The sequence below is a fragment of the Megalops cyprinoides genome, chromosome 4 (genome assembly GCF_013368585.1).
Source record: "Megalops cyprinoides isolate fMegCyp1 chromosome 4, fMegCyp1.pri, whole genome shotgun sequence".
Classification (NCBI taxonomy): domain Eukaryota; kingdom Metazoa; phylum Chordata; class Actinopteri; order Elopiformes; family Megalopidae; genus Megalops; species Megalops cyprinoides.
The window spans coordinates 6,800,675-6,823,365 of NC_050586.1; the positions used below are offsets into that span (position 1 = coordinate 6,800,675).

At 49.8% G+C, this 22,691-nt stretch overlaps 1 protein-coding gene across 1 annotated transcript in view; it reads right to left on the bottom strand.

Moving 5' to 3' along the window:
- si:dkey-91m11.5 (PH_BCR_vertebrate and RhoGAP_Bcr domain-containing protein) overlaps positions 1 to 22,691 on the bottom strand; it is a 93,071-nt gene that overhangs the window by 29,201 nt on the left and 41,179 nt on the right. Inside the window, exons 2-8 of the mRNA XM_036526106.1 lie at positions 15,442 to 15,626; positions 11,911 to 12,015; positions 10,141 to 10,326; positions 4,623 to 4,730; positions 3,113 to 3,173; positions 2,927 to 2,979; positions 2,427 to 2,567 (exon numbers count right to left, since the gene is read on the bottom strand). Of these exons, the coding sequence (XP_036381999.1) occupies positions 2,427 to 2,567; positions 2,927 to 2,979; positions 3,113 to 3,173; positions 4,623 to 4,730; positions 10,141 to 10,326; positions 11,911 to 12,015; positions 15,442 to 15,626 (839 nt within the window). The remainder of the gene's footprint in view (positions 1 to 2,426; positions 2,568 to 2,926; positions 2,980 to 3,112; positions 3,174 to 4,622; positions 4,731 to 10,140; positions 10,327 to 11,910; positions 12,016 to 15,441; positions 15,627 to 22,691) is intronic.

A 22,691-nucleotide genomic window follows, 5' to 3' on the forward strand; every position in this document is an offset into this window, starting at 1 on the left:
AGCACTGCTTTGATTTCTGTGATCTCCTTTCATGTCCCGATGATCAATAATTGATGCCCGGTTTGTGCCCAGCTGGCGGTGCCACAGAAGGGGGGGGGGGGGGGTTTTAGAGGGAGAGCCGGTAATGATGGGCAGCAGTGTAACGTAGTGGGTAAGGAGCAGGGCTCATAACCGAAAGGTTGCTGGTCCACTGGGGCACTGCTGCTGTACCATTGGGCAAGGTACTCAACCCAGAATCGCCTCAGCAAATATCCAGCTGTGTAAATGGATAACATCTAAAAACTGCAACCTATGTAAGACACTCTGGATAGGAGTGTCTGCTAAATGACAATAATGTAATGTAATGATGATTCCATCACCTTCCTGGGCCAGTAGAAGACCCCCTCACCCTCGGACGGAGCAAGGTGGTTTGTTAGGGGAAATTACGCACAATGCTAATAGTGCTATGCTCACTCTCACTGGTCTGGGAGTGCTGTTAGCCTGGTCTGACACTGCTGCTCATTTAACTTGTATGGATACACGTCTGTGCTTTTGTGCTGGAAGTCACTCTGGATAAGAGTGTCTGCTAAACCATTGTAATGTAATGTAATGTAACAGGATCCAATCAACTGCAGCTGAATTTCCTCAAGGGGTAACTTGGGGACGGACAGCACTTTGAAAAATAGGGGAGCACGGTAGCACTTTAAAAATGGGGGGGGGGGGGGGGGGGGGGGGGGGGGGGGACCCCAGCGACGAACCGGCCCCCGGGGCGGAGCCGTGACGGCAGAGGGAGCCCAAACCCAAAACCACCTTCGGAACGATCACGCAACAACAGTGCCAGTTTGAGTATCCAAAGCAACCCGTCTACTGACTCTGTCCTTGGCAGCGGAAAGCCCCCTTTTTTTAACGAGAGGAACAGCGTGTCCCCTCTCTCTCTCTCGCTCTTCAAACCCCTTTCCTTCTCCTCTGCTCTGGCTCTTTTGATAGTTTCTTTCGCAGCACTGCTTGCCCACAAAGCGAAATACCGAGCGTGCGTGTTTGGGGGGGCCGCGCTGTGAAAGTCAGACTCTGTGTCAGTGCCAGCGTGTCGCTGTGGGCTCTGGCTGAACCTCTTTCAGAAACACTCTTCATTCTCACTTGATTAGTGTCATTCCCTACGCCCTCCCCGACGCTCTCCGCGCCCCCATTACGGACTACAGGAAATCTGAATCACTTTAAACCGCCCTATAGAGTCTTCAGGAGGAAATCCATCCATTGGCAAAACAAGCTGCTGACGGCTAGCATGTTGAAGGGGTTATATTAGCTATTTCCTGTTTCCTGTTTAGGGTCAGTCAAAAGGTGGAGGCACAACAGCAGGAAAACTAGGCCACCCTACATTAGCGCACACAGATGAGTAGAAAGGTAGCAAAAACCTGATGATTAATTCATTAACAACACTTGGAATAATAGCAGTTTGTGTCACAAACTCCAGTGCAGGATACCGGGAGCACCTGAGGCCAAAGTTGGGGATACGACCGAGCAGATCTGTGTCACGGTAAAGGCTAAATCAGGTGGTCACTGGCAGAGCTGTACGTTGGCACCAGTCTGGATTACTGAGGTCTAGTACCTGTGTAATTACATATGATCACTACCCTTCTTTATGTATTTTCATATGTGACATATGCTTACTGCAGGAAAACCCTCAATCCTTCATGTAATTATGCCTATGCATTCTTACGTTTTATTTAATTGGTATTTACCTACGCATGCGATCTAAATGTAAGTGCATATGTGTAATTAACTCTACTGTAAGAATTTGAGCATGAGTCACAGTCATCAGGAAACTTGATTTGTAACCAGAAAGCTATGGGTTCAAATCTCCAGTGATGCTGTAACACCCTTTGGGGAAAGTACCTTCTTAATGGATGATATGTAAAGTATAAACAATGGGAGCCACTCTGGCTGAGAGCATCTGCTAAATGGAAGAGTGATCCCGTGTAACAAGGTGTGCAGTGTTTATATAACAGTAACAATACATAGCATTCAGATGTTACATTACATTACTGGCATTTAGCAGATGGTCTTATCCAGAGCGACTTACATCAGTTACAATACTTCACAATGTTATCCATTTATACAGCTGGATATTTGCTGAGGCAAATGCAGGTTAAGTACCTTGCCCAAGGGTACATCAGCAGTGCCACAGAGGAGAATCGAACCGGCACCCTTTTGGTTACGAGTCCTGCTCCTTAACCACTATGCTACACTGCCACCCCACGTTTTTAGAAAAGCACATGCTCTCTGTAATGTAAAGTGTATAGATATATTTCTGTAGTGTTAACACAGACTCTAAGGATTATGCTGTTCTCTTCAAGATCCCAGCATAAGGCTACTGACTGCAGCTACTTAAAGCAGTAATGGAGTCTGGCTCCGTGAGGAGGACCTGAAAGAGAGCACCATGACCTCACCTCTCCCTTCTTGACGGTCATGGACTGTCGCCGGGGCGTGATCTCCTCGTTGATGCTGGACAGGAAGTTCTGGGAGATCCGGAGGGCGTCCTGCAGCAGTGGGTAATCCGGGTGGCTGGAGGGGGTGTGTTTCAGGAGGTCCTGCAGCCAATCAGAAACACGCACAGCACACCTCAGACACGCCCCTCTCACCTCCCCTGCTCAGGACTGGCAAATCACATCAGTTTTCTTAAGGTGGTTTCTCAAATGATGTCAGGGCACATAATTTCAAATGTGTAGCCTCCATATGTCTATGACAATATGGCAAAGATGGTAGTCATACTAATAATACATACTATATAGAATATAATAGTATAGTATATAGTATGTATAGTATATTACTATATACATCATGATACATTATATACATTGTGATGGTAATTACGGTTACTTTGTAGATAAACTGGATGACAGGGGCATTTTCAGTGGGCCATTATTAATATACTTTTATTTCTACTTACATGCAACACCAGGGTGCTTCGAGTCACTCTGTCCACTGGTTTATACAGGAGTGCTGAGGGAGAAAAGACACAGACAGGGTGATGTTACGAAAAAGGCCCCTTTCCTAGATTCAGACCCCAGTGGGAGAGTCATTCTTCCTGAGTGTACCAGGGCATTGAGCGATGTGGCGATAAATATCTACTTACTTTCCAGAGAGTTCTTGGCCGTCTGGTCTTTGCACTCCTTTGAACTCCTGACTTTGAGGTTCTGAAGACACAAGAGAAGAGAAATGAGGTCATTCCTGTCACTCAAACCTTCCAAATGCAGTTCATTCTGAGAGAGTAAGTGCCACCGCACTCAGCAGTTAGCACCAGGAGGTCATGTCCAGGACTCCTAATGACACCCTTAGTAACACACTGCTTGCTGACATGTGTGAGGTCACGTGACTCAGCAAAAGTGGTGAATTGAGGCATATTTTACAGGCAAATACTGATGTGGCTCCTGATTTTAAAGGATTAAAACCCATGCAAAGGATCATGGATATACCTTTACAGAGACAGATCCAGAATGCCAGGACCATCAAGAGCATTCATACCGCTGCGTGTACCCACTCATCGCCACTGTGCACTTGTCACGAGCTGCACAGCGTTTGCCTGGTCCTCTACAGCGACTACCGGCGCAGAAACCTTCCCTTTAATTCAGATTACAACCCTGTTTATCGTCCCCCTTCACAGCTTCACAACAGAGCACTTGGGGTGGGGTGGGGGCTGAGGGGGGAAGGGGGGGTAAATCTGAGTTTTGTCTGCACTGAATAGAGGTAAAAAAATAAAACTAAATTACTACATTAAAGTGTCACTCTCCCTCCACGCACGGAGAAGATGAAAGCCTTCCTCCTCCACCCGGAGCTTTCCTAAAAGCGCTGTGGGCACCTGGGGCGGGGCGTCTGTGGAGCTCTCAAACCCGACACAGAATCATCTCTTCCACAGCCTGCAGCAGGACTGTCACCCCCCCCCCCATCCCCTGCATGGCTTCACTTCCTCTTCTTAATGCAATAATTAATCCGCCGCTTCCAGACACTCGGCCTCGTAACTCTTCCTTCCTGCTTCTTTTTTTGGAGGGGGTGGGGGGGTGCACGATCACAAGACGGAGCCCAGTCTCCCAGGCGACGGCCGTCCCTGTCACTGTGCCCCCCCCTCCCCCCCCAAAACAGCACTCCTCCGCACAGACTCCATCTACATCCCATAATAACCTCTTACACCTTCAGTCCCCACCCCGCTGTGACCGTGACTACCCCTGGGATCTCTCTAAAAGCAATTCTGTGCACGACCACACAACTCTCGCTCTAAGAGTGGCTAAACAACCATCCTGTCACCCTCTGCCAGGGAAAGTTGGAGGTGAGAAACCGCAGCTCTGACTGCAGTGTGGCTGTGAGCTGGAAAAGGCCTGTGCCCCCCCCAAACCCCCCCCCGAGGAGACAGGCTCTAGGTGCTCTGGGAACAGAAGGCCATTTCTACCACCAATGGTGCAAACTAAAGGTAAAGTGGGCAGCGTTATTTGGAAATGTACCACAGAGTGTTTCAAAGCAGAACGGTGGAGGAGGGAGTTCAATCCTGTCCCCCTCCCCTGTCCCATCCACTCCCCCCACCCCATCGCTGCCTCCCCAAATCTAAACCTGTCAGCTGCCCCCCTCTAATCCCGCCACCAGTGACGTCATACCTCAGAGATTTCGGCGAACTGCGTGTTGGCCTGGCAGCACTTCTCCGCCGTCTCCACGGCAACCTCGTAGTTATCCACGAAGGCCCGGTACAGTCCGAGCTGGCTGGCCTGTACGGGGGAGGGGGGGGGGGGGTGAGAGAGAGGACAAATAAAAGTCAGCCTTTTGTGAAGTGCTTTCACAGCCTGTTCCTTTCCCCGGCGGACACATTTAACTATTCGACTGCCGCTTACTTGGCTCCCAGATTTGTGTCCTAGCCCATAAGTCACACGATTCCGATCACTGTCAACAACAGATGCAGCCGTCTGACCCTCCTGCAGCGGGGGTGCTTAAAATAATGAGGAAAAAAACAGAACTCCGCAAGACAGGACCCAGGTGACAGACGGGCCAGTACCCACACCCCCAGGCGACGCCATCCCATCGGTCAGCTTTGGGTTTGCTAAGGGGTTGCCATGACAGTGGAGCCCAGCCCTGAAGTGATCGATGCCTGCCCGCCACCGCCACCGCGCCTGGTTTGGAGATTTAATTTGAGCCGATACCTAATTCATCAGCGGTGCCAGTCTGCAGTCATTTATCCCCTCTCCCTCTTAAGAAGCCATTTTCCTTAAATAAATATTTAAGGAGGCACGATTAAAGGAGTGAAAACTCCACTGCGATGAAGGAAGGGGCAGATATTTCAAGTCGGCCGCAGACACCGCCGCCGTTCGGCTACGCTGAATCCACAAGCGGCTCGTTTCTTATTAACCCCTGGCACCGGCCGGGGAGGAGGGGGAGCAGTTTCCAAAATTGGCACGGGTAATTGGTAGGTGCCCTTGGCATGTTAAATGAGAGGGCATTAGCTTGGCAGAAGTCATCTGGGGTCCCCCCAGAAAATGTGGAGCCCAGGCCTTCTCTCCTCACGCTGCTAACACATGTGGACCATCCCCGATCCCAAACATCTGCTGCTGTTCACCAGAGACTCACACACCAGCTGACGGCTGAGTCAAGCGCCAGGTTTGTCTGAAGTACAAATCACCAGGGAGACGGAGGAACCAGAATGTAACCCCAGGGCCTGACCCCCTCCTACCCCAGGGGCGGAACGTTCCCTGACAGGTCTCCCTGGCTGGTTTTGGGGCGACAGGAGCAGGAGAGGGTGGATTAGAGTGGCCGGTTCATTGGGCGGAGCAGGCAGATTAAGGGTCTGTCCCTGGCATCTGTCCTACACAGGTCTGCATTAGCAACAGAGCATGTAGAGGCCACATGGCTATACTGCACCCGCAGCCTGGCCTGGGCCTGTCCTAATATACCCATAATATACCTTTTCCACTGCTGGAAACAGGCAGGAGCTGGAGCCGAGGATGGCTGACTCGGTATAACATGGTTGCTTTTACACTCCATAACCCACAACCCCAAGCAGCGTCATGTGAAGTCAGGGTGAATTCTCTCCTCTGCCCGCACAGTATCTAAAAGACAGCCTGGACTTCGTCTACAGCCCAAAGTTGAGGTTGTCCTGAAAGAACTAGACTCCACTGTGCTGTTTCTGATTGTTTGCTGTGATCAACAATGGCAGCATGCTTCTTTCCCTGATCCAAGTTTATCTCTTTGGGTTTTTAGAGTCTTTGCTGACAGAAGAAACACAGATATGCATCTTGCTTGTAAGTAGGCCAACTGCAGTAGATTGAGCTGACACAGGTCAGCATGACAGACAGGAAGAGATAATGGAAAACCACCTGGAACCTGAACAAAGTGAGCCGGCCTGGTTTCATCTCCACAGTAAAAAGAGGGCTATTAAAATCTCTTTCTCCACAGGGAGCTGCTGCACTCTGAATGTGGCAGTTCAATCCTCTCTTCAATCCTGACCTGGTGAGAGAACTGATGTCCCCTGCAAAACTCTACCACAATGTGAACAAAAAAAAAAAACATATATATTGTATATGACTTAGTCATTGAGAAGTACCTCTGTACTGCACCATAAACTTCCTCTGGAGATGCACTCTGAGGCTACATATAGTCCGGAACCAGGATAGGAACCTTCCGGAAAACACGATGAACCCAGCGCTGAGTGCAGTACCCTCCTCCCACACCAATGACAGGCTCTACAGGGTGTCCCTCGCCACCGGCCCCACACACATCCTCCAACAATCACAGCTGACCTCAGCACAGTCATCTGTCACATACACATCCCTGTTACCCACAGGGATCAGTGACCCACGACGGCCATTGGCCCAAATCTGATGACATATAGGCATGAATTCAATGATCATTTGTCCTTAGCTCTAGCTAACACACAAGTGCCAGCGTTAATTTTTTTGTCAATACTGACACAATCCTTTTCATTAATTGTGGTGATGGCTGAAGTTGTCACACTGTGTTTGTGAGGAGTGAATGCAACACTTGAAATTGCATTTTTAACATTGACTCAGTGTTACAGACAAACGATGATTGATTTCAGGCCAGACTGAGTTACGAAACCCAGATCTGCAGATTTCTCAAATTAACTCCGACTGTACTTCCTCTGTGGAAAAGAGGAGTTATGAATGAATCATGAGGCAGCAATAATAACACGCTTCGTTTTGGAACTGCGTAGAGACTCAGTAACACACTGACCAAGTACAGTGTGTTAGTATTATATCATTACATCGTACGGTAAGTCACTGTGAATAAAGAGGCACAGTAACACTGACAGCAAAGTGGGAAGTACAGTGTTGACAGCAGACACAGACTGTGGGTCACATGGTAATATGATGTCACAGTGTCACACAGCTGGGCTGGGGCAATCTGTGGACACATCGTGGGTGTGACCTCACCATGTGACCCCGCCTCTCTATGGGGGGACTTCCTGTTTATGTCTCTCCTGCTGCTAATTTTAAAAAGTCCCGGAATGATGTTGGGCTGGGGCGGGTGAGAGAGAGAGAGAAAGGATCCTCACCTTCTGTGTCCTGCTACCACACACACACAAATACATACACGCACACAAACAAACATATATACACACACACACACACACAAACACACACACATACGTGCAAACACAAATACACACACACACACACACTCAAATACACACACATGCACAAACACATGCGCACATACACACACAAAAAATACACATACACACATACAAAAAAACACACACTCACAGATACAAACACACACATACACATATGCAAAAACATACACACACACACACACACATATACAAACACACACACACACACACGCACAGAGCTTATCATAACACCCTCAGTCCAGACCAGTCGTGACTGCAACAGCACAATCCCTGCTGGATTTCCAGAGCAAACACAGGCCAAGCCCTGTGCACACAGCCCCACTCAGGCAAACTGCGGCAGGCAGCGCTGATCTCCAGGGAGAGGCTCCCTGACTGTGCAGCCTGAAGAGTGTAACCACAGCGTGCCACAGCCATTTCCTGAAGAGAGAACCCACCGTACCATCATCTTTCACAATACACAGCCGCATCTGGTGTGGCACAGTGGGAAAGAGCAGGCCTCATAACCCGAAGGTTGCCGGTTCAATTCCCAGGTGTGACACTGCTGCTGTATTCTTGAGCAAATTGCTTAGCTCAGTAAATATGGAAGCCCAAAGGCTAACCTGTTAGCCTGTTATAACTGTATGGTCTTTTCGCATGTATGGAGAAAAGGGAGACTTTGCGATCAAGCTGAAGGATCAGCTGGATACATCACCGGACGCTGTAACGGTAACAACAATTAAAAGAAGTTAAAAATAAATATCATTAAGATAACCCTTTGCACTTCATAAGGGAGCCGCAGAGAGACACATGCCTTCCTCAGTGTCGCAAATGCTTATTGGGTGCCGTCTTCCCAACCAGCTGGATGGAGAGCTGGATCATCGACGACGTGTAGTGGCGCCAAAATGTGCCAACAGCCGCGAAGTGTGCCGACAGCCCCGAAATGTGCCGACAGCCCCAAAACGTGCCAATAGCACCAAAGCATGCAAACAGGTCCCCCAGAAGACACGCCTTGGAAACGTGCTCGGAAACGCTCTCCTCCCTCCTCCGATGGCGTGAGGAGAATCTTCCTAAACAGAATGCCTGTGCGAGAAACGTCCCGTGGGGCGTTCGAGCGCCGAGGGGGGGGCCCTCTGTCCCACCACCCGCGGCGGCCACCCGTCGGCGGGGGCCACCAAAGCACCGCGCTGGCCCCCCCCCCGATGCCTCTGTGGGCGTTCGTTAAGGGGGGGAAGTCGCCCCTGGGAGGAATTTACGCAGAAACATCCTCTGATACTGACTTACTGTCGCATTACTCACGGAACAAAGCCACTTTAGAGCTGTCTTCTGGGAAACGTTTTTTTTTTTTTCTCCTCTTTTTTTGATGTTTATATAACAACAAAAAGAAAGAAAGAGAAGGAGGGGGGAGGGGGAAAAGATTCCAGTAAACTGGTAACCTTACGATAAAACACACTAATCTGCCGCTGCCTGCCTAAGACAGACAGCATTCTGAAGTTAATGGGAAAAAAAAAGGCACCGCTTTCAGCTAGCAGCGCTATTAATAGCACCTGCCTCTCCGGGAGATGCACAAAGCACATAGCTTACTGTAACAGCCCGGGTAAAGAATGTACTGTACATGATTGCATGTCTAATGCTATTTACAGTACCATTCATCATTATACTTTTCACTACACACAGTTCCTCCAAAACTGTGTGAATTATTTATTCGAGCAACCAGAACACGCACCATCATTATAATCATTATCATATACACACACACGTGTTTTATTTTGCCCTCGATGTGAGAGCACCTAGGCCACAACGTCAGCGGGGAGGGTGGGGGTGGGGGTGGTCCTCTTGATTGAATGCACTTGAAGGCATCTCATCACAGAGGCAGACATCACTAACATTATTACATTAAATTATTGGCATTTAGCAGACGCTCTTACGCAGAGCGACTTATATCAGTTACAGTTTCTTACAATGTTATCCATTTATACAGCTGGATATTTAGTGAGGCAACTGTGGGTTAAGTACCTTTCCCAAGGGTACAGCAGCAGTGCCCCAGCAGGGAACTGGACCGGCAACCTTTCGGTTATGAGTCCTGCTCCTTAACCACTGTTCTACACTGCCGCCCATCACTAACATCATTGTGCAATTTCCACCGATAGCCAGTGGCTTCTCTGTGACTGTGGCTCTCTATAGCTCTCCGTTGACTGTGGACAGACCCCAACCCTTACCGCTGTATCTCACTGTCCCTTACCAAACGCAAAAGCTCGCACTTCACAGCCCTTAAAGACCATTTACACACTGGAAGAATGAGCACAGCTCAAACACACTCCATGTACACTTGGTATTGGAGGTGTGGGTGGTTTCAGGGCAGGAGATATAAATGTTTACACTGCAGGCCTGGAGGAGAGAGGGAACATGCTTCCCACAGGTATGCAGGACACAGACACACTAAGCAAACCTGTCCTGACTGATCAATACCCGCGAGCAGTTTTGACCAGTTGCTCAAATGGAGAAGTTCCACAGATTACACGTTGTATGAATCCTTATCACCAGAAAACACCCACCAGTTTCTGGAAGAGGTCGCCCACACGCTGGTGGTGGCTCCACTGCTGGACTCTGGGCAGGAGGCCGTCGTAGAACTCCTTGTGGATCTCGTAGAGCTCGGGCACTTTGAAGAAGATGGTCTCGATCTGCTGTAGGGTGAGCACAGGCTGGGAGGTGGTGGCAGCGGCCTTCAGGGGCTTCATGGGCTGAGAGAAAGACGGTGTGTCAATGTGTGTGTGTGTGTGTATGAATGTGTGTGGACATGCCTGTATGTGTATGTGCGCAAATGTCTCTATCTGTATGTGCTCACATGGAGGAGTGGGTGTGTGAGGATGTGTGTGTGTCTGTGTGTGTGCATGCCCTGACTAGCACCAACTTCTTAACCAATCTAAGAGAGACGTGTCAAACGTGTCCATGTCTCACACAATTATACCACACGATAGCAACGGATTACCCAAACAGTTAAACTTAGTAAAAAAAAAAAACGGTAAAAGAAGGTAATGTTCACAATTACCACATATTCTGATTTCAAAAACACACACTAAGCCTGTCATACATGAACCAACAGAGCCCAGATGAAAATCCTTGCTTAGTCTCAACTCACTAAAACTGAAGGACCACTGATATCATCACTCAACAGTCATTTCCAAGGAAACCAACATTTACCGCTGGTAAGTCCATCAGTAAAGCATCATCAAAAATCATAAAAGTGGTATTATGTCATTTTTTCGCCTATACACCACAGGACCATTTGGGAGCCCACGCTTTGCCCATGTTCTAATTGGTTACATCATGTCTCTGCCCCTCCACCACAGCTCTTTAGTAGTGAGGTAATGGATCCAAGATGGCTGCCACTCCAGTGCAGGATGAGGAGAGTGACCCACAGAAGCATGACATCACACAGATCCATCACATGACATTAGATTATTGTAATTTAGCAGATGCTCTTATGCAGAGTGACTTCCATAAGTTCAACAATTTTATTCATTTATGCAGCTGGATATTTACTGAAGCAATTGTGGGTTAAGTACCTTGCCCAGGGGTACAACAGTAATTCCCCAGTGGGGAATCAAACCAGCAACCTCTAGCATTTCCACTTGTACCTTGTTTCTATCCTCTATGTACCTGCATCCATCTGTCCAAACATTGTGTTAGCGATAGAGGGGAATGCAGGGACTGCTGGGGACCCTGAGGGCATGACATCATGGCGGAGATGGGGAAGAAGAACCCCGCACCCCCCCACACCCGGCGAGGCCGGTTGCACGCTCCACCAGCTCTCGGTGACACGCCAGAACAGACGCTGTACAGCGAAAAAGCAGCCTAATCCGACTGCAGACGCTGCTGGCAGATGGGTCCCTTTTAGGGACAGGGGATGGGGTGGGGGGGGGAGTGACCGTGCCTGAAATCCAGGGTGGGATTCTCTGTGTGTGATGGACAGATAAGGCCTCTAAATGCCATCTACACCACCCCCCCACTCAGAAGCCAGTGACAGATTGCGAATCACACTTAATTATTTTAACAAAATGGCATTATTGCGTAATGCATGTGCTTAAGTGCGCCTGAGCTACTACTGAGCTGGCCGGGACACCCTGTGCTACACTGGCCAGGACACCCTGTGCTATATGAAGTGCTATGATGTGACAGTGTGAAGAGGGCTGAGATGTTGGGTAACACGTCCGATTTTTTTCTACCCTGTTATCGCCTCTGGTCTCCTGTGGAGTGCGTGCGTACGCCGCAGTGGCCAATCAGACGCCCCCCCCCCCTCCCCTCGCCATTTGTCAGACTCTCACCAGCAACAGCGCCTCCAGGTGGCTGAGGTACGTCTCCTCGCTGGCCAGGATTCCAGACAGTACCCACTTCCTCATCTCCAGGCCCTTCTCAAGGTCCAGCTCCGTCTGTGGGAGGGGGGGGGGGGGGGGGGATTAAATCAAACTGTCAGTTGGCTGATACTCTTATCCAGAGTGGCTTACGCTTCAAGAGAACAAAAGTGCGTCTAATAAAGTCACAGGAACAACGGCACTTCCATAACACGTCAGACCACATCTGAATCAGCATCAATCCATCACAGAACACACAACACTGCAAATAACTAGCGCCCATCGCAAACTCAGAAGCGCTACAATAACAAGCCGCCATAACACCCTGCAGTGGCACAGAACAAAATGAAAGATGCAACTAGATATGTTATAGTGGTGATTAGAGGAGAGATATCAGTGATGATTAGGGAGAGAGGAGGGAGCCAGGCTCTGAGGCGGGGGGGGGGGGGGGGGCGGACAACCCAGCCGGACCTGACTGCTGCACTGCAGAGCCTCTGGCCCCAGACAGCCGCTACGGCAGGCTGCTCTGCAGAAAGGAGAAGGGTCTAATCCGACCAGACAAGCGTGCCACCTAATGAGGAAATGAAGAGCTTTGGAGGAAGGAGAACCACGCTGTGTTTCCTGTGCTGTCAGCATCAGGAGGTACGCGTCTATGTTTAACAGATGTCGTGTTTTTGTTGTGACTTTGTAACACTACGCAAAAAACGCAACCGCCTCATTCACAGGCACCTCATGTTCACCACAAAAAAAAAAAAACCACAGGATTTTATTCACGGGCTCTGTTGTGTGGGGGCACCTCGGAAATCAACTGGAGTGAAAGAAGCAGAGGCCTGTGCCCCACAGCTGGGAGGTCGGAAAACGCTTCAATTCCATTTGCATTTCGTTCAAAATGATGATGCTTCAGAATCTGGCATTTCGAAAGGAGACTGCCCACCAGCAGATTCACGCGTATCTCTGGGCCAACTGACCCCACAGTCACTGGATATGCATGTGCGCTGAGGTTGGTGGGGGGGCGTGGGGGGGGGGGGGTTGCGGATGGGCAGTAGGGGGGGGGGGTGGGCAGTTGTCTCCATGGAGCGTCAGGGCTGCGCAGGTACAGGGGGCAGCAGATGTTGTCGCAGCTGCGCAGAATCTCCAGGGAAACGGGGTGTTCAGAAAACAGCCCCGCCTCTGGCTCCTCTGCACTTTTAACCGATAAGCAGCTCCGTTTTGTTTGATGTTTGTTGACTGGCTGGCGGGTGTGGGTATGGGGGTGGGGAGGGTGATGGTGGGGGTGGGGGGGGGGGGGGGGGGGTTGGGGGGGGACACATGCAAAAGGCCACCCCACTGTTTGCAGTGCTGAGGCCAGTGGCTGGCAGCCCGCTCCCACAATGCCTTGAGGCAGAGAGAGACATGTTCAGTTGCTCATTGCCTTTGCATGCTGTTCCACCCAGACAGGAAGCTAGCCCTGAACACGACGGCCCTCTCGGAAAGAGCTGGAGGAGATGGGCGGCTCTCTTGCGATTAATCTTGCTTTAACCCACATATTTAAAGCTGGGATGCGATCCAAGGACTTCAGCGGGTCACATCTTTACAACATTTACAATGTGGGTTTTGTCCTCTGTTGAGATTTATATTGCATATGTAAAACATATACGTTCTCCACGAAACAACCTTTCGAAAACACAAAGAAACTGAACTAACGACCCCTAACGACCAGACTGTTTGCGGTGAAGAAAGAAGAAAGAAGACATCATAAACACTCTGGCATGTGACTGTATGTTAATTATGTAAGACGGAGAGGGCGACATGCAAGTGTTTATTCATGATCCTCCTGCCGGAAGCTGTCCTCTGGGAGGGACCCCCGCCTTGCCCCCCCCCCCCCACTCCCCACTCCCCCCCCCCAACTCCCCCCCCCCCCCCAGACAGTCATCTTTTATTTATCCCCATTTACTCATAAAATATTCACAATGAAAAGATTTTCATGAAAATGATCCGGTTCTCCCTTTTTTTTCCCCACAAACAGCGAAACTGTCCTTTTGTAACTGCGCAAAGCAAATTTACACAGCTGCAGATACACAGCGGTGTATACACTCCGGCGGTGTATTCAGCGATCGCAGGAAACGCCATGGAGGAGTTCCGTACGGGGAGGGGTTCGGGAGGGATCGTCTGCGCCGACCCCCGTGGGGGCGAGAGCGTGAGGCCATGGAAACGGCGCATGCTCATATTGCATAAATAAAGAGGGAAAATCTTTACATTGGCAAACGTTTAAAGCCTTAGCAAACATCCTGAGGGGCTAATTGGATATCCAAAGAGCAGTTTTAATGCATTAAACCATTACCATAGTGTTTTTCTTATTCCAATTAAAAATATGTCAATAGTTGCAACTCCATTGATTCACACTAACCGATTTCCTACATACCTCTTATAAATAAATCAAGTGTTTGTACATTCGGATGATGCCTGTAGGCTACACATTGTCATCTGAGCAGTAATGATTGTTTGAGCGATAGTAACTGGTGGTTCTTTGGCTAATTACACGTTCACTTCAGTAATTAGAAAATGTCTGATTATACAGAAAACGGAAAAGTCTACGACAGTCCAGATATTTATCTGACATCATCATTCACAGAATCTCTTTCTTACCATTTGTTAATTTATCCAAAATATACTTGATGAAAATGACCAAATGCTCTGAAGCCTGGACAGGTTTGTCAAATTGATTACGCAACTCAAAACCTGCTCTTGGCAAAAGAGGCCGGACAAAAAAAGACAAAAAGAAAAAAACGGGGGGGGGGGGGGGGGGGGGGGGGGGGGGGGGGGGGGGGGGGGGGGGGGCTCTCTCAGATCTCTCTGTTAAACGTCCACCTGGCTTACCGGAGGATTCCGTTTCCAAACACGCTTTAGCCGGGCTAATCCCTTGCCCAGCACAGCACGCTGTGTTCAGGGTAAACGGAGAGGTGGACGCGATCGTCATCTCCAGGGATTGGCTGAGGACTGAGGAGGCAGATCTGATTAAGCCCAGAGAGCAGAGCCGCTTGGGAGGGGTGGAGGGGGGTCAAAGGTTCATCGTAGATCTTGGAGAAAACTAATTATTCCCAGCCAGGGACTATTACTTATTGAAGGCATGCAGACATCAATCAATTTGATTTCTGATGGCCTGTCAGCGAGGGAGGGGGGGTTGGAGGAGGACAGGGCCGGCTCCTGTGTTCTGCAGGGCCACTGGGGCCCCCAGGGGCCACGCCCTGCGATCCACCTCTGACAGGCTAAGGGGGTCGGAGATCAGCAGGTGACGTGTCACTCGGCGACCTGTGGGGAACGCGGTTGTAAAAAGCAAATATGATTGGAAGAGGAGTGACAGTAAAACTGAGCTGGGTTGGGGCGTACCTCCTCCTGTGAAGAGGTCTAACGTACAAAGAGTCAGGGGTGTCACAGGGTCCCTACTGCCAGCCTGCTTTCCCCCCCGCAGTGACGGACAGCCCCCCTGGGTGCAGGGCAGTCCCGCTCTGGGAGGGTTGAGCTCACCGATTTGGAGGACTCCAGGGAGCCCGAGGACAGCGTGTCACGGCTACTGCGGCTCTTTGAGCTGAGGTGGGGCGAGGACGAGGGTGAGTCGTCGATGTAGGGCATCATGTCGTGGTGCCGCCGCTGCTCCTCCGCCCGGTCCGCGTCGTAGCCGTACGTTGGCGGGGTCCCGCTGAACGAGGCATCTGCGGAACGAGAGAGAGAGAGAGAGAGAGGGGCGGGGTCAGCCGGGGTTAAAGGTGAGAGGTCGTCACCCTTTCCTTTAGGCAGTGTGACTCACGCGGATGGCGAACCTTTCGAGTGCGTTCAGGTGCGACAATATGATTACAATCACCACGCAACAGCACAGTCAGAGTCAGTGTGCTTTTCGCACATTTAACAGGATGCCGTTTCGGCAAACACATGGGTGATGGCAGGGCTCGCTCTCTGAAGCCTTCACTCAGGCCCACGTGGCACACTCTCCGATTTAGCCTAAAAAGCATTACTGCTCCAGACACGCTATCCATCTCTGTAATGAAGAGATGCTCCCGCTAATACTGTGAGCACAGCGCCATAATGGCAGAGGGGGGGATCTCCTGTTGACACAAGGCTCTTAATTTCCTCACTCAAGAGCCCAGTACAAACAGCCAGGCCAAGCACAAATCACCCTCTCCCATTTACCCAACACAAAAGCCATGGCGTCGGCCGAAAGAGCCTCTTAATAACCGCCTTTGCTGACGTTGGGGACGACGGCCGACGCTCTCCCTCGTTCGGAACAACCCTCTGACAGGCCACGGCTCCCTAATTGAAAATGACACAACGCACGACACGGAGTCATCTATTACCTCTCTCAATTAAACCCATAGATAATGACCTCATTAGAAATTTAGTGGACCGTTTTAATTTACTAGCTGTTGAGGCAAAAAAAAAAAAAAGCGGTGAGAAATAATATCGCCGTTCTCTGATAATCGGACTCAATTAAGCATCCAGCTCATTAATAATTTAGCAACAAGCTAAAGTAGTAAATTTTTTATGCTGTAAAATGCTGCAGTTGAGGGACATCATTCTTCTTTTGTTAGGACAGAGAGGTTTAAAAGGGGAAAACAAACTAGCCGAGACTGGCTGAGCTGTGGAATTGAGGGAATTAAGAAGATAAAACACATTCGCGGAAAGCACACATACCACGGTGGTGGTATGGTGTGCGGTGCCAACTGTTACGGTTCAAGGTCATGAAAAACAAGCACGGCATGACCGAATGACCTTGGAAAGCAAATGACACATTCTTGTCACAGGCTTTCCCGCTGCCAGAGTCAGTTCCCCTCATGTTTACAAATCAAAAAACTGCAAACACCTGGCACCTCGTGCTGGGGCATGTGTGACTCAGCGTGGTTTATGAAATAAATCTGAATTCTTACACGATGGTAAACGGCCGAAATGCTGACAAGACCGCAAATCAACAGAGTGACACAAATGGGGCCGTGGTTTGCGAACCGCTGGGAAGGCCAGATCCCTCTGAGCCTGCCCTCTCTGCAGTCTCTCCGCTTCCCCAGGAACACGCTCACAACCTGCGATGGCCGCGACCGACGGAGACACACAGCGAATCAGACGCAGACGTGACAAAAAGGCAACTGTTTCTTTCCTCCAGACGGTCCCAGGAAAAAGCCAGATCAACCCCTCCCCACCAACACACACACACACACACACACATGCACACACACTTCACAGCCCTGCCTCTTTATCCAAAATCCTCAACGGCCCCCGGGAGTCACGGCTTCTGCCAAATCCTGCGCTGGGACCCTGCCAGAAACACAGAGGCGAATGCAGACGCCCCAACCCATCCACAAGAGGCGGCTCTGATTACCCCACTTACTCCACAGCTACCTACAGTCACAGCAACCCACACCACAGCACGCTAGCCCAGTCTAATCTACACGCCTTTCCAGAACATGTACATATGTATATATATATATATATATATATGTATATATATATATATATATACATGTATGTATATAAAGGTATGTATACGTATGTATAGCACCCTTTCCTACAACAGTCAGCGATCATACTATGAATAATTTCTCGCAATGACATTGGGCTATAATTTACTCTGTTCATTAGCATTTCATGCAGTCCTTGCTAGCAAGGTGTAGCTTCACCAATACCCACAGGACAGCGCAAACTGCCCAGCAACAGCAGCCGGCCAAGTCAGTCAATCCCTCCATCAGTCAGTCAGTTGGCCAGTGCGTCAGTCAGCCTTGTCAGTCAGTCCATCACAGCACTTCTGGGTGCTGCCCCGCAGGTCTCATCCCGACAAAGGAGATCAGTCATTCCGGTCAGCCCCCCCCGCCCCCCCCCCCCGTTTCCCATTACCACCCGAATTCAATTTCTCATCCCAAGGGCACCGACATGGATAAATATGGTATCAATTCAGAGCACCACCCACGAGAAAGAGGAAAAAAATATATACGGCCGGGTAATTCGATTGATTTGCAAGCCCCCAGACTTCCTCCCGCAGAGGCTGATGGGAAGCCATCCGCTCCCTCTCCCACTGGCAGTAAAAAAAAAAAAAAAAAAAAAAAAAAAGGGCTGGTCGTTAAAACCCGTTGCCGTGGAAACCGCGCCACCTCACCCAAGCCCTTGCCTTTCTCCCCGTTTTCGGCCAGGCTTCTTGGGGCTGGTGAAGGAACGCGAAAAAAAAAACCCACACAGCGGAAAGAGGGGGTACTCTGCTGCCTTGGCAACCCCAGGGTCTCTCCCAAAAACACAGATGGGGGTGGGAACGAAGAGGGAGTCATGTGACCTGCTCAGGACAGGCTATGGCTAGCGTCCAGGGCTAACCACCTAAGCTTAACATTATAATCGTGAATGATCCTACATGAGGAAGTATTGGAATGGCCTTGAATGGAATTATTCACAACTGAATTGTTTGGAATTGAATGAGCTGAACTGAAAGATTCCATTCCAGAGCTATCTTTAACCTTTAGCACTTTCCTTTCCCCTCAATGATAACATTTCACCTCATGGTTGCTTTATATTCTCACTGTTTCCTGGTGGTCTGATTTCAAATAAACACACACACACACACACACACACACACACACACAAAAGCACACAAAAAATCTCACAGTACTAAAACATCTGCTCTTGCAACACCCCCCACACACACTGATATGATCTCAAGCCCTACCCTCTCTGACACTCAGCCCCCTACCCATCCACACACACACATAGACACACACAGAGGCTCCTCCTTTTTATTTGACACTTGGTGCAGACGCTAATTGCACGGCCCCTGTGCATTCTCTGAGGTACGGCACAGAGAGGGAGGCTTTCATGTCCTGACCCCCCGCAGGGCCACAGCGCACCCTTCTTATGAGGTGGGGTAGAAGTCCCCCGCAAACCCCCGAGGCTCAGCCAAGATCACACAGCTCACACTCTGCCTTGATGAGGGTGTACCTCCAGACCCCATGCGAGCACAAGAAAGATCAGATGACTTCTGAGGAGGAGGAGAAGAGGAGAGAACAGGAGAGGACAGAAGACGGAGAGGAGGCGAACTAAGGGCAGTACCTGCTACATTCCTCAGTGGAGAACTGTGGAGTCAGGGGTGCTGTGGTGTCAGCAGTGGGATCATGAAATAATATGCATCTTTTGATGTGGTAGAAATTAAGGTGATACGTATAATGTATGGAGAGTGCAGCCCTTTACATCTACCTGCACTGTCACAAGGAGAGCCATCAAACACCCCCTCAAAAAAAGTTTACAGTCTTTCTTAATACAGGACTGACCCATCAAACTTCCAGGAAAAGGGTGTGGTTACACAGTCAGCAGCTACCCAGCTAAGAGGCTGAGTACACATTGGTTTAGCGTTTATGTGTAACTATATATCCACTTCCTCGGTGCCCAGAGACAGGATTGTAACGATGGGATGGCATGACCCTGCGCTAGGATGATTCATGCTGTTGCCGGATTAAAAAGACGCTTTTGCATGCAGCTATATTTGTAACCACTTATTCACTTCAATGGAAACAGCATCTGAAGTACTTGAGGAAAATTATATTATGGGATGGCTGGCTCTCAGCCTGTCACTACAGCACTAATGCAGAGAAGCGATGTGCACTTCAGCGCTGTACTGCGGTGCTCTACGCTGCGGCAGAGAGCACTGTGCTGAAACTTAGCGCTCTGTGCGGCCACAGACTGCTCTCTGCTATACGCTGTACACATTTTACATTCACATCATTGGTATTTAGCAGATTTATCCAGAGAGACTTACAATGTTATCCATTTATCCAGCTGGATATTTTACTGAGGCAATTGCGGGTTAGGCACCTTGCCCAAGGGTACAGCAGCAGTGCCCCCGTGGGGAATCGAACCAGCGACCTTTCAGTCACAAGTCCTGCTCCTTAACCACTATGCTACACTGCGCATAGGCCCACTGTGCCCAGTCTGGAATGTACTTCACCATAGTAGAGTGCGCTATGCTGTACAGGGGTGCTCTGTACTAAACTGGACTGCACAGTGCTAAATCAGAGCACACTATAATATGGAAAGCTCTATCTCACTGATTTTCAGTCCTGCTCCTGGGGCCCCCTCACTCCACACGTTTTCCATCTTTCCCTGTTCCACCTACCTGACTGAACTCATTGGTGGCGCTTTTGATTAGCTGAGCACACCCGATTTAATCAAGAGCACGTTAATCACACTGCTTGGAGCAAGGATAGATAGAATATATGCAGGACAGGGGGGGCTCCAGGAGTAGGACTGAGAAACACTGCTCTATCTGAATGTACCGCACTGAAGTCAGAGTTGGCTGCACTATACTGCACTGTGTAATGCTGTACTACAGCCTGCAGAGCTAAATTATAGTGTCCTAGCGTGTGCATTTCTATTGCAGTGCCCTGGGCTGAACCTGGAATTTGCCGCACTGCACTGGAGAATGCTGTGCTGGATTGCTCTGTGTTAAATTGGAGTGCCCCCACTCCCACCGCCCCCCCCCCTCCTCAAAATGAGTCTGAGGCAGTCTGAATCGTAATAAAGCCATGAAGCTGGGGAGTAAGGAGTCCCCCCCCATCCACAACAGCAGCTAAAAAACCCCGGTCCCCCCCCTTAAATTGAGTGCCCAAGATATGCAACATTTTTTCAAATTAGCAAAGCCGTGACAGAGAATGACTGCGCGCCTTATAAATGTAGGCCGCAATCATTACAGCGCCCGCACAGCCCCGGTGTTACAAGGACAGCGGCCGCCGGTCTGACAGCAAGACAACTGACAGCCAACTCCCACACGGCTGTGCAGCATATTACACCTGACAGGCATTTCTTAAAAGGCCGACAAGAGAACATCATGATACCACAATAAGCGCCGTATTTCGGGAACAAACGCACGCTTGTTATTAACCAACTCCGCCGGCTTTTGTTTAATCCACCCACTCCCGTGCAAAAAACCATATTAAGCCAAAAAAAAAAAAAAAAAAGAGGTCTATCAAAATCTTCCCCAGTCCCTCATGCCTGTATTATCCCCTGAAATGTTCTTATACGCGGGGAGCGCGGGGCTTTGTGGCTGAGATTTAATAAGCCGGGAGGAGGGGGTGGGGTCTGAATGAGTGCGATAAATTGGATGCGCTCCGCTGTCCTCTGCGTGCCGCAGGTTTCATTAAACCGCGGCGAGGAGAGGCGCTGTCTCGGGGGAACGGGCACTGTATTCTACTAACGGTAACCCCCCCCCCTTTCTGGCCCCGCCCCCACACCCAGATAAAGAAATCCTCTGACTCCGCCGGCTCCTCCTGACCGTTCATTCTAAAACATCTCATTTTGAGGCAATTTACTTCACAAAGGAAAACGATGACAGGGGAAAAAAAAAAAAAAGCCAGCCGTTGCTATTAGGCTAAAATCGGAATCAGAGGCCTTTTTAGAGCAGGTATCAAAACCAAATCTCCAGCTTAATGGCCAGATCCCATGGACCATTTGCAAGAACACATTATAATTCTTTTTTTTTTTTTCACTGAAGCGAGGGACTTTTTTCAGAAGAGCAATATGAAATTAACGTTTCTATTTGAAGTGGAACAGAAGTGCACAGAACAGCCAGCAGGTACAGCGTGGCCTTTTCGAGGCCTCTGATACCTGCAGAGTTGGAACACCGGAAAGCAAAAACATACACAATGTCTAGACTGCATTGGTGTGACTTCCCGGGACGCGGGCGACAAAATTAAATACATACATACGGGTTTCTCTTCATGCTTCTTTTTGCACAGAGCGGCATCATGAATACATGAAGCCAATTAGACGAGGCTGCCCGCCACATGCTCCGTTTTCGGGCAGTAATCTCTTGGCTTTGTAACGTAATTATCTGGAGCGATAAGCGCAAACAGGAAGACAGGCTGGCGAATCTGGGACGCGGGCCAGACCGCGCAAAACGGCTCCGTTGGTGTGTAAATTACCTCTGTTTGGCAGGGGGGTTGGGGGGGGTTGGGGGGGGTGGGGGAGTGAGCACCTACACGGGAGGTGGATCCCTTCCACAAACCTCGTGGGAAAAAAACGAGTTCGTCTGGCTGTTCCGCTAACTGTGGAGCTCCCGGTGACGCCCCTCTTGGAGAGAAGAGGAACCGTGTTAGGCCTTGTCCTCCTGCCACAAACGGGGGGGGGGGGGGGGGGGGGGGGGGGGGGGGGGGGGGGGGGTGGGGGGGGGCACTGCATGTGTTCCGTGGGACAGAAAAAACAGCATTGCTCATGGCTGGAGTCTGAGCGAGGCCAAGGTCTGGCTCTAAACACGTCAGAAGCAAGCCAGAGGATTGCCAAGACTCTCTCCTCCATGTAATAAACCAACCATCCTCACCCCCCCCCCCCACACACCCACCCCTGCCCCTCTTCAAGGCCTACTGCAGAGACCAGTGGGAATATCTTAAATTGCCCATAAATGATTGAGCCGTTCAGAAATAGTCTGGTCTGGAGTCATGACCAACGAGATGAAGTCAGAAACAATTCCCCCCAGAGTCCCAGGAAGTACCAGAATAGGAGCATACTCACACACAAATACAGACATGCCGCTCATCCAGATAACGCCCTGTTTTGATCAGGTCTGCTCACAGAGTCCACACAGGTCAAAGGGTATTACCATTAAAATGCTTTCTCTATGAATCACATAAAAACAGATGCTTATGACCAGTACCTCCTGGACATCATGTTTTTCTTTTGGGAAAATGTTCCATTTCCAAGATATTTAATCAGACCACAGTAAGATTTTACATTTGAATATTATAATTAAAGCTTTCCATCAT